General features: G+C 29.5%; 1 protein-coding gene across 1 annotated transcript; it reads right to left on the bottom strand.

The window, feature by feature from the left end:
* Positions 1–5,337: 5,337 nt before the first annotated feature.
* LOC126717576 (phosphoenolpyruvate carboxylase kinase 2-like) lies at positions 5,338–7,212 on the bottom strand. Its single transcript, XM_050419390.1, has 2 exons — positions 6,363–7,212; positions 5,338–5,835 (listed from the first exon to the last, which is right to left on the bottom strand). Exons 1-2 carry the CDS (start codon positions 7,141–7,143, stop codon positions 5,792–5,794), a joined length of 825 nt encoding a protein of 274 aa, XP_050275347.1. The 5' UTR covers positions 7,144–7,212; the 3' UTR covers positions 5,338–5,791.
* Positions 7,213–13,152: the final 5,940 nt, after the last annotated feature.

The following is a 13,152-nucleotide window of genomic DNA, read 5'->3' as shown; positions in this document are numbered from 1 at the left end:
TCAAATTGAAAAAGACTAGTGGGAACCCTCAATATGGGGGACATGGAATCTTTGACATTTGATGCATTGTATATTCTTCAATGGAAAGTGGGAAGCAAGGTAAAGAATTTTACCTGTTTCCAGCAAGGATTGAAAATATAAGAGATGGTATATATCATAGCATATGCTATATACCTCACTCAGTTACACATTTATTATATTCCAAATTCCAAAACATTTGCATTTCCAAGTGTTTTCCATTCCCAAGATTTGACTTCTAAGCTTTGGCATCATATTAGTATTCTTGAAAATGCTAAAGTTATTAGCTATTTTACTTTTATTTAAAAAAAAAAAACTTGCAAATTAATTTGATAATGATTATGATTGGTGTAATATTAGCATAATAAATAAATTTATGAATTATTTTTTAAAGACCTTAATTTTTAGCTTTCTGGGCCTGTTATTTATAATGATATAATTAAAAGCTCATACAAATTACCAGCATATTCCTAGGTGCAGAAACTTCAGCTGAATTGTTTGATACGTTTAGATTTGCACAGGAAAACCTAGTTTCTAGTCTTCTAGAACTCTCGTTCAAAGGACAAATATATATGAGTAGAAAAAGATGCACAATCTTTCTTTGATTTTCGGTTCCTGTTTTTTGTAACCAATAACTTGTACAATAATTTGACTAATTAATTTGAGCTGACTATTTTGGAATTTTGAATGGTATATGGTCATTGGTCACCACTCACCAGCCCACTAAGAGCCAATTAGGGGCCCGTGACCATATTGTGGAACAGCAAACATTGGAACTAGATTTTTCATTTTAAACGAAAGAGAATGTTTATAAACACAAAAATTTTGACAATTTTTTTTACAATTGTTGATGTTACAGATCATTAATGATAAGTAAAAGAGTGATTTTAATGGTTAATTAGATAAAAATTAGTAAAAAGTTGTCAATTTAATTGTTGTGAAAAATATTGTGAAACTTTTATTTTTGTGTATACTCTGTACGAAAATCCAAATGCCCAAAGAGTGCTTGAGCTCCTTGGGGAACAAGTAATTAGGAAAATGACAGCAGGAAAGAAAAAAAGAAAGAAAATGTAACCCTTTTTCTGCTTTAGGCCCAAATTATACGTGAGAACGATGGAAAATAAATTTAATAGTGAAAGAATGAGACTCTTGATGCGCACGCTTGAATATTGATAAAGTAAGAAAAATTTGCATTTATCATTTCAGTTTTTACTTTTTAGATATACGTTATTGTCTAGATACGTTATTGTCTATATATTAATATAGGATGTCATGAACATGATATACTAAGTCATAATGCTAATGAGAAAAGTCGTGAGCAATGACGACCGTATTTTACTTGTTCATTGAAAATGGATCACTTTGAAAGGAAAATTATTCGTTTGGGTTTGAGGGTGCATTTTTCTCTTGTTGAGAAAAGCTAAAAAGTTCGGTTATTTATTTATTTTATTTTAATAAGCCTGAAATACAACTTTTTTTTAACTTCATTTAAAAAAAAAAAAAAACAATTACACTTTTACAGAATAAACACTTTAAATGAAACTAGTCTTATCACACATGCTTTGCACGTGCAATGTGACTTTTTTTTAGCAAAAAAAAAAAAAAAAAACTTTGTATTTTTATTTTATGTATATAATTTTTATTTTGAGAATCTAATTTATAAGTAGATAAAATAATTTGAAAATTAACAAGAGAGCAGTTTTATTTTTTAGGCAATGTTTTAGTGGGAGTTAGTTTTTTTCTACTTAAACATAGGAGTGTATGAGCATTTTTGAACTAAAAAATGAAGAATTCAAATAAGAAAAGCCCCTTAAATAATAGTATAGATGAACAAAAAATACCGAACATAGTAAGCCCGTGAAATTTCAAAGGTAGTTAGTTGTTATTGGTTTAAGTTTGAACTTACCACCGAGATTATCTTTTTACCTTAACAATAATAACTTGTCATTTAAAATTTGTTGTAAAAATATTGTAGACATAACATTTCTCTTCTATTAATGAGTACAGGAAAGTTGTATACTATTAGTTTTTTATTTATATTAAATCCATTTAAAACCAAAGTGATTCATATACAATAAATATATATTTTATTTATTTATAGTGTCCGTTTTATGATAATGATTACTTATCATCAGACTAAGATACTAAACCGTAAATACTATCATATAGCTAACTAAAACCTACCGAGTAATTATTTTCTCTTTTACATAATTATTAAAGGATATTACTATGTTTTCCCTAAAAAAAAAAAAAAGGATATTACTATATTATGGATTAAGTTTACATTTTAGTAATAATTAATAATGACTGATGGATAAAGATTTTGAATTTCTTTTTTAACTTTAATTACTCATAGATAAGAATATTTATTGAAAATATTTACTGATTACGTTATTAGTTATAAATTATAAGTCATAACCATATGAATTTTAGGTAAGTCAAGGTAACCGTAACCAGATGCTAGATTATTTTGGTAGTATCATAATATTACCAGATGACAACTTTTCTTTCCATAAACTGCACCTTTTCTTCAAAGTTCAAACCCATTGAAAATCCAAAGATCACCAAACTGCGAATTATAGATTGATAAGTTATCAAAGCTGTATCACACATGGTCTCAGCCCCAGTGCAATAATTATACTACTATAATATAATAAACTTCTTGATCAGGCACTTGACAGATCATCAAGATTCTTACGAGTTCTGATCCTGTACACTACATATTTGTTCACGAAAACATGTAAGCTATTTTGGATTTGTATGCTATAGCCGGCCCCATGAAAATTTTTATATTAATTTTATAAAAATTTGAAGAAATTGTTAAAATATTAATTTTTTTTTCTTCTTAAAATGGTTTACTGATAATACATCTAAAACATTCGTTAACTTTTCCTTTATTAAATTACTAAAAAGAGGGTAAACCCCACCCGAAATTTTATTCAACGGTTTCATCTATTAATCTAACATTGTTATGGATATTGATTAAACAAAAGTTCTCGCTTTTGTTTGGTTCTCAAGAACAGGATAATGAAATTGATTTGTTATTCGAACATCACATGATACGTGGTATCTTGTTGGGACAGCCACTTGGGGACTAAGTTAAATAAATAAAAAAAGACATGAAATTATAAGAAATAGACATATGGCAGTTAAAGGTCTACTAACCTATATATTAAAAAAAATATATTAAAGGTTTAAGGTCTACCATAACATGATACTAAGGGTCTGTATCATAAATTCATAATTTTTTTTTTTTTTTTGAGAAACATAAATTCATAATTATCAAAAAAGAAAAAGAAAAAAAAGAGAGGGTCTGTATCATATTTTGGTTGACCATCATTCTCTCTCATATTCATTAAGATTAAAAAAAGAAAAAGAAAAGAAATCATATTCATTTAATTAAGAAGCCACCATAACTTTTGGTTCCTAAAGAGGCTAAAGATCTACCTGACTTTATCTTAACAGGCATTTAAAAAAAAAAAAAAATGAGACATCTAGGATTCAAGTCCATCCTCCTCTAATGTAACTACCGAATATTAAATAAAAGAAAACTTTTAATTTTCTTTTTTGTTATTAAAAATGATAGCTTGTATAAATTTTGGTAAATTCTTATATAAATCTTATGATGAAATAAGTATTTTTTTTTTAACATAAAAACTAAAATAAATATCATTCAATCAAATGAATATGCATAAATGTGTGTAGGATTCAAATCCTCCATCCTCTAATGTAATTATTGAATTATTAAATAAATACAATAACTTTTTTTTTGTTTTGTTTTTTTGTAGACAAATAAAACTGATAAGTTGTATAACTATTGGTAAACTCTTATATAAATCTTGTTATGAAATAAGTCTTTAAAAAAAAAAAATCAAAATTAGAATAAATATCATTCAATTAAATGAAATATGCATAAATGTGAATATTAGTTTGTTTCGTAATATGGGAATGCATACAAGCTCCTTATATTGTTGATTCTTAGTCTTAAATTTGATCAAAAGACTTATTTCTAAAAGAATTTATCCAAGGCAAAAAGCAATGTGGGGTTAAGGTTTTTCTATTATTTCTAAAGTAGGAGAAAAATATTTCTAAAATGCCTTCGTTTTGTTGGCACCTATTAAATCCTTTTTCCTGCTTTACAAGAAACCATGGGCGAACACAACTGCATTTGGATATATAATTTTTTTGATTCAGAACAAAAGAAAGAATATTTAAATTTTGTGCTGCGGTCATTGCTGATGTGCTCATAAGGTTCTAACTAGGTGCGCTAATTACTCATGATGAGGTGTTAACTGGTTAGGTCTGCCCCTTGAAAGCATTAGTACTTATGATAATGCAAATGGACAACAAATTTTCCATATAATTTGCAAGGGGACAATAATGTTGTCATACATTTTGCACATAAACAATATAAAATTAAATATCAATATATCATGGTGCAATAGATCCTTGGTTAAGAATAATAATGGAGTTTTAGTGATAGTCCAATGATAGTCTTTCTTCTACAATCTTCCTATCAATAAGAATTAAGCATTTAGTCTAAAGGCACCTATTATCTTCCTAATCTCCCACTATCTTGTGTTGCATATTTACCCACCTCTCCTAGGGATAAAAACAAACAGCTTAGTATGATGATACGCACTCTTAGTGCTTGGTATTTGATTTATGTGGCATTAGTTTAAGCTTTAGTTTTCAGTTTTTAGCTTTTATGTATAACTTTTTAAAACTTCATTTTTTTTGTTTTTCTCACTTTTTAAAATTTTTTTAAGGTACAAGTATACTTTAATATACATTTTTCAAAAAAAATTTCAGCAAAAAGTTAGATAAACCATTCCTAAACGTACACTTAGATGTGAAAAAGAGGGATTTTGCTTTACTATCTGAATTTGTTACTTATAACTCACTTATCATTAGTATGTAGCTCTAGTTTTCTTTGATGCTAGGAGTCTAGGACTATATTCATAATGTTGGCAATACTACTTTTTGGGTAGATATAAGATTCCCAATATTCTTAAAAGTGAATAAGTTCCTATTTACCCAAAAAAAAGAAAAAAGAAAAAAAAGGCTAAGCTTTGTGCGGACTTTAATAGTTGTGAGAATTTGTGCATTGCATATACTGCAAACACACTAAGAAAAGAATCACACATGTTTTTTAAGCAAGGAATATATAAGAGATGGAATATATCAAAGCATATGATACGTATCTCCATCAAGGATGCACGTTTATTTCAACAAGGAACGAAGAAGAGAAAAAGATCCAAGAAAAGATAGTCATATTTAGATTCCCAAAACAAATAAAACAAATTCACATTCCCAAAATTTTCCATTCACAAAACATACACCTCACCTCATATTCCATTACTCAAAAAGAGAACATACATGGCAGCATCATATGCTTTCTCACTTCCCAATCTTTTTATCAAAAAAATCAACAAAAGAAAAGGCGGGGAAAAGCAGAATTCTAAAACCATATATATGCATATCTACATTCGACAGTACACTCAGATTCTCTCCAAAACCTTTATACAAAAGAAAAAGAAACAGAAGTACAGCTACTTGAAGAGCCTCATGTGCCTCATGTGGACCATCTCTCTCTCTGATTCTATTATTTCTCTATTGTCTGATTGGAAAAGTGCCATGTATGATGGAGAATTATTGAGCTTATGCAGACAGAGAGAGAAATGGGATCTCTTATTCATAGGTCGGCAGTAGAAATATGTACATTGCTGAAACAGCCCTTCCTTTCTTGCTTGCTTATTGCCTTTGAACCATTTCATTCTATTGCACTTGTACCTTCATTTAGGATCCATGGGTGCCCTGCATTTACAAAAAAACAAAACAGAGTTCAGCACTTTTGTTCTAATATTAAAAGCTAAAAGAAGCCCAGGAATTAAAACACAGATTCAAAGTGAAAGAATTAAAAGTTAAACATAAAATTAGATCAAGACAACAACAATTTACCACACAAACAAGAGTTGATAAGCAAAAACTGACAGAATCAGAGCTAGAAAGGCTTTTGTTAGATTTATAACTAACAACTCCTTAAATCAATCTCAAATATAACAAAAACAGGCCTTAAAACTTCGGTTTGGCTGCTGAGAAACTATTGGAAAGGAGAAAATATTAAAAAATTCAAACCTTTAATCCTTCAATACGTTTGAGAAACTACATGATTGACAAGATTCAAAATTTTTATTCCCTACATGATTGACAAGATTCAAAGATTCCCCCCCAAAAAAAAACACTAAAATTTAATAAAAAACCCAGATTCAATTATGCATATGCAAATCAAAACACATACACACAAAAAAAAATTGAAAAGATTGGAAAAAGCAACAACTTACTTAAGGCTTGTTCTGCAGATAACCTTCTTGAAACATCCCTACAAATCATCTTCCTCAACAAGTCCTTGGCTGCAGAAGACACTGACCTGAAAATCCTCGTAGGAAATCTCAAGTTTCCCCTCAAAACCGCCTCGAAAATCTCAGACACGGACTCACCATAAAAGGGAGGAACCCCGGCTAACATTATATACAATATGACTCCACAGCTCCACACATCGACTTTATGATTGTAGTCTCTTCCCATCAAAACCTCAGGAGCAACGTAGTATGGCGTTCCCACCACACCTGATTCCGTGCAATTTCCTTCAGGTAACCATACTGCAGAGCCAAAATCAGCAACCTTCAGATTGTTTCTTGAATCAAACAACAAGTTATCAGGCTTGATATCTCTGTGCACAACACCAAGCTTGTGACAATAGGATATCGCTTCAAGAAGTTGCTTCATATACAATGAAGCTTCATGTTCAGAGAACGGTCTTTGGATTATCTTGTCGTATAGAGTAAAGGGTTCGCAAAGCTCCATTACTATGCTAAGAGAGTCTTCGTTTTCGAAGACATCGAAGAGTTGAACAATGTTGGGGTGTGGAGAAAGAAGGGTCATGATCTTTGGCTCGTTTTCAAGACATTCACGGTCTGTTTGATCGGTAAGAGAGCGTTTGTCAATGGTTTTGCAGGCAAAAACCTCAGATTTGATCGGGTGGAAACATCTTGAAATGGTGCCGAATTTGCCACGGCCGATTTCTTCACAAAGCTGGTAGTTGTTCTTCAATGTCTCACACATTTGCTTGTTGGTTTGTATGAGTTTTTTTTTTTTTTTTTTGGGTGGGGTTGTGTGTGTGTTTCTCAGTAAAAGTCTTATGTATTATTTATAGAAGAATTGTAAAGAGGGTTTTGGAATGGAATAGATAAAGGAATATCCGTTTGGTGGGTATGCCAGTTATGATTTACTACTTTTTTGGTAGAAAAACAGAGGCTGTGGTTGCCTTGTTCATTTTGGTGTATTTTGACAGTAACTGCAACGTCACAGCAGTTTATTAGTACTACATTTTTATTTTTGCTACACAACAATTTTGACATAAGTGATGAGACAATACATTATACTAATTGATAATAATAAATATTTTAGGGGCGTTGAGTTTGTATCCTAGACGTAATGCACAATAATATAAAATTACAAAATACCCTAATTTAAAATTACAAAATATATCACGTTACCTTAATTTTATCACTTTCTTAAATAATGTAATATTATATTATTGTATTGAGATTGTATCAATGTAAGATTATAATAATGTGGTATTACATTGTAATGTAATATATCGGCGAATCAAATGCCTCTAAGTGTTTTGTGTAAAAGTGATGTTGCACATCATAATTAATAAATTAGTAATGATTTTTGTTACACATTTGACATAAAGATTATCTACAAATTTTATGTGGCAAACTGATATCGATAAGTAAGAAGTAACATCAATGGTGACGCTAAGTTAAAATTAGTAATGATTTGCCACATAAGATTTATTGTGAAGATATCATGTGCGAAACATTACCTTTAGCTAAAAACTACAAAAAAGTATTTTCTTATCATATTTAATAAATAAGCTATCGATAACTGCGGCCATCCAAAGAAGCGCTAAGAATAACTAATATAACTGTACCGGAGATCAGCACTGCTGTTATTTTTGAATGCTAAGTTGGGACCCTTGTGAAAAAAAATGCTAAATTAAATGACAATAACGTGGAGGAGTTTCGAACTTTTGAGCTTTCTGAAGGAAGCGAATATACTTTTCAAAATCTAAAATTGGGAGTCAGAGTTGCGTGGAGACGTGGGAAGGGATAGTACAATTGAATTTTTAATTCTGAATCAAACATTAGGACAAGCTAGGTTCATCTCAACCTCTTCTCGACAAAAAAGAAAAGAAAAGAAAAGAAAAGGAAGGTTCATCTCATCCGGTGCTTTTAAAAAAATGACCGAAATTCGTTTTCCTTTAAATAAGGCAAATAATAAATATATATTTTTTGAGAAACACAAATAATAAATAAATGACTGTAACTTAACTCTTTTAGCAATTGTTATTATTATTATTATTATTTGATTTCAATTTTCAAGCAATTGTTAATTTGTTATTATTATTAATTTTTTGTATATATCAAGCAATTTTTACCAATTAGCTGTGCATCATGGATTATGTCAAAAAAGAAGAAGAAGCAATTATTATTAATTAGTTGAGCATGTATAAATCAATACTTATATGCCTTTAAGATTTTTTTTTTTTAGAATGTATATGCCTTTAAGTTTATTTAAGCATTCTTCTAAAAAAAAAAAGTTTATTTAAGCACAGCACTTTTTTTAAGTACGTAATACCATGGCATTACAGGGCTTGTAGCCTAAAATTAAATTATTTTTTGAAGTAGGGTTGATAGTGCTTAAACTATATTTGTTGTACACAATTACTTGAGATACATTATTGAATACTTTTAGAGAGTAAAAGCAATAAAATTAGGCCTACTTTACACGAAGATGCCATGCGGAAAAAGCTGTTGGTTAATTTATTTCAAAAGCCTGTTATGTGGCATGATTTCTACCAATTGTCTCTTTGTAAAAAATGAATATGTTTTTTTTTTTTTTTTTGGGGGGGGGGGGGGGTGGTGTGGGGGACAAAATAAGAGTATGTAAAGCAAGAGAAGGAAGACATATGTTTAGACTCTTTAGAGTAATGAAAATTTTCTACCACATGACACAAAGGGCCTGTTGGACTATAAATTCACAACAAATTTAGGGCATGTTTGGAAAGAGAATTTTTAATTTTGTTATAAAAAAAATATGAAAATAATTTTCAAAAAATTGAATTTGAAACTAGTTTTCAGATAATAGTTTTTACATTATATATGTTTGGCTCCCACTTTTAAGAAAAACTTTCAAAATACTGAAAATGAAAAAAAAAAAAAAAAAAAAAAAGATGTTTGGGAGATCATTTCTACTTTTGAGATTTATTTTTTTTATAAATTGTATTACATTATATGTGTTTGGCTCCTATTTTTAAGAAAAATTTTCAAAATACTAAAAAAAAAAATTGTTTAGGAGACCATTTATATTTTTGAATTATTTTTATTAAAAAAAATCTACAAAAGGTAATGTGTAGAACTGTAGATTACTTTATTTTTTAAGATAATGAAAAGCGAATAGATCTCATGTATCCTTTTTTTTGGGGGGGGGGGGGGGGATATTGATAATTTTCAAATTTGAAGTTTGAAATTTTTTTTAAGATAAAAATAAGCCTCTTAATTTAAGAGATATAAGAGTTTGGACAAATTTTTGAGTTCACTATTTTCAATTTAACTATGACATTCAAATCATTTTTTGTATCTTGAAAGCATTATATTAATATTTTTCAAAATCCAGCTTTAAATAGGGAAAATAGGAAATAATATTATGAAAACTGTATTTAGAAAACATTATCCAAACAATAGATTTAAGTGTGGGACCCACATTTTTTGGTTTTCAAAACAAAAAATTGCATTTAAATCCTCTTACAAAACATGCCCTAATATTTTGCACGTAAAATACTATACTTAAATTTTCCCATACAAATATATAGAAGAATAATATAGAACTAACTCAACAAACATTCTAAATAGATAACTGCTAGGGATTTAGATGATATTTCCAATATCTGTTAAAGTTTTCTTCCTTTTTTTATTTTTATTTTTTTTTATTACTATTCCTTTAAAATGTAATTGTGCTGCTCTAGCTCTTGCTAGTGTTGCAAAAGAGAATGAGAAAACCTGTTTGATTAGAACAATGCCTCTATTTTTTCTTTCTCGTTCTACACCATGATTGTCAATAAATAAAGTCTACTATCATTTCCTTAAAAATAGAAAATAAAAAATCTAAATAAAAGGCTTGATACATAGAGTCAAGCGTATGAAATTGAAATTGGATGTAATTTACAATTCAAAATGCTGTTTTAAATTTGGTGGGGGCATATTATCAACTATCATCATGTATCTCTATATATTAAGAGGATTTAGAAAATTAATTATGACTTTATACCCCTAATCTAATTAGATAATCATTATTCTTTAAAAATGAAAATGGTTAAAATTGTAATTCAACAAAATTCAAAAAAAAAAAAAAAAAAAAACTACTAGAGAAATTTTTTTCCAAAAAATTAGCATACACTCTTTCTTCTATTTAAATATATTTCATGTACGTTTGATACATTTTTTTTTTCCAAAAACTAACACACACTAAACCTAGTAGTTTATTCATTTTCAAATCCTAAATTTTAGTTTTTAAAAAATCATTTTCTATGTAACCTCACTAAAAATAGATAAATTTAAATTGAAAAATTACATTAAACTCAAAATTTTTTAAAAAAAGTTTCATCATACATGCAGAACGCGTGTAATGAGGATAGTATATATTGTGTAAGTAAAAAAAAAAAAAAATATCATTTTTATTTTTATTTTTGAATTTATGATAAGGAATTTAGGGGCTTTTCCATAAAGAGAGTTTGGTCATAAACACACAACCTACCTTACCTAAATCTTGGTCCACCAGCTGAGCTCCACTCTAAATGTTACTCTAAACTAAAAATCCATTGCCTCTGTATATACTTGCTTCGCTAGCTAGTCATGCTTGATTATTTGCATGTACGTCGGAATCAAATAAACCTAATTTTCCTTTTAGGTTACATCAAATATACATTATTGTTTCGATAATAGCAGGGTCATGTCATCTTCTTAACGACATCACTTACTCATTTCAGCCAGACTCCTCATATTTGTAAGTATTCGGGTCCTTTCAAAATCGCTGTCTCTCATGTTCTTACGCATCCTCTCAGTCCCAATATTGCGCTTTCTTGTAGTTGAACTCATTACTTCATGCTTTAAAGACACCTTTTTCAAGCGTCTCAATGTGCTCGGAGAGCCCTCACACTCTTACGTCTGAGTTCTTTCGTTTTTTTAATACATATCGCACGCTTCACTGACTTCTTTCTCTTTGATGGGAATGTGTTTTAAGCATTTTTGGGTGGATCCCAATTCATTTAATAGGCATGATAGATCTTCCGTGCATCGAAGACTTTCCTTCTAAACTTAAGTTTTAGTCAGGTCCCCGGCCATCTTGAGTTTAACGGGTGTAAATATTAAAATATTAAGATATTATCATAAATAAGTAAACAATTATTTTGGAGATTCACTATTATTGTTTTGTAATACTATGGACTACTGTGATTTTAGGGTTATCAACTAATCCTATTCCATATATTGGTTTACTTTGTAATATACAGTTCCGAATAGCAAATGCGTAGACATAGGCCATCAAGATGAACTTTGTTAATTCTCCTTCTACTTTTCTTCTTCTATGTATTTTTTATTTTCTTATTTAAGGATAACCATTACTAAAATGGTGAGTTAGAAACTCCATTCATCATTTGAATTGTTTCGTATCTCTTTATGCGTACTTTCTTTCTTTTTTCAAGTATATTTTAAGGAAAAATTGTGTATAAAGATGAAGAAGTTTCCATTAAATTCATTCTCTGCCTTCCTTTATCACAATAATACAGAACACAACATCTGCTTTGTTATAGAATATAAAATCGATCCTATAAGAGACTGATCGGATAATAATTCTCCATATCATCACACAATCTTCAATTTTAACGATATTGATGTTAATATTCCAAGACAGTATCACATTTTATGGCTATACTGCTTTAAATTAAAGTTGGGTACAGGGATGAAAAGTTATCGAAATTTCAGAATGAATTTGAATATGCTTATCAAAATTTCAAAAAAGAAATGAACAGAAAAATTTAATGGAAAGATAGCTACTCCACACAGCGCCAAACTCATTGTCATTTCAATTGGCTTATCTTTGAGTGCTTTGCTGCATGGATGTCCCTCATGTCACTGTCTCTCCTTGAAGGTGGAGTCTGCCGTGGTCCAATCTTTGTTTCAGGGCATTCTAATTCTAAAGATAATGATAAAGCCTTTAACATATTTTATTTCTAATTAACAATCATTCTCTCATATAACTCCAAAATTTTGCTTCAGTTCTACAATGACACATTTCTTTTGGATAATTAATTTAGTGAGACTAAGAACAGATGCGAAGTTATCTTAATGGGACACATCACACACGTGTCTCCACTATGACTACTTTCCCATATATAATTCTATCTCACACTCAAATGTTCTATTCTTTTAGCTGTTACTTTCATATTTGTAGCTGAATAGATGGTATCTTTGCTGGAGCATGACGGTTCCTTAAGATATGGAACCCAACTTTTGGCATGTCAATCTTGATCATTAAATTTTGGCTGATTCCAGAAAAGGGTTGAGCTCATTCCACACTTGGAGTTTGGAGAGTGAATGAGTTGCTTTGCAGGACAGTGCAAAGTACAAAACTGGGGGACAAAAACATTGGGTTTAGGAACGTGCATAAAAGTATAACCCGATAAAAAATGATAAATTTTAATCACTTAATCAATTATTATAGATACCTATGCTATGAAGAACAAAAACAGGATAAGGGGAGCCTCTTGGCAAAGTAAGCAACCATAAGACTCTCTCTCTCTCTCTCTCTCTCTCTCTCTTTTATAATAGCAGCATAGTTTTATCAGTGAACTCTAATTAATGAAAAAATTATTTTCTTTTTCTCTTTTAATTAAGGACAAGTAAATTCAATCATAAGATTCATTGATCATTGCATCTACATGGTTAAATTTAATTAAAGTACTTTTTTTTTTTTTTTTTTTTTTTTTTGAGAATCGAATTGAATTAG

This window comes from Quercus robur, chromosome 3 (genome assembly GCF_932294415.1).
Source record: "Quercus robur chromosome 3, dhQueRobu3.1, whole genome shotgun sequence".
NCBI lineage: Eukaryota > Viridiplantae > Streptophyta > Magnoliopsida > Fagales > Fagaceae > Quercus > Quercus robur.
Note: the sequence above shows the minus strand (reverse complement) of the source record. Positions and strands in the feature narration are given on the sequence as shown.

Excerpts from the sequence above, each read along its gene's own strand:
- LOC126717576 (XM_050419390.1), bottom strand. The coding sequence starts at position 7,143 with ATGTGTGAGACATTGAAGAACAACTACCAGCTTTGTGAAGAAATCGGC. Across the intron at positions 5,836-6,362 it reads ATCTGCAGAACAAGCCTTAA|GGCACCCATGGATCCTAAAT; the intron begins GTAAGTTGTTGC and ends TTGTAAATGCAG.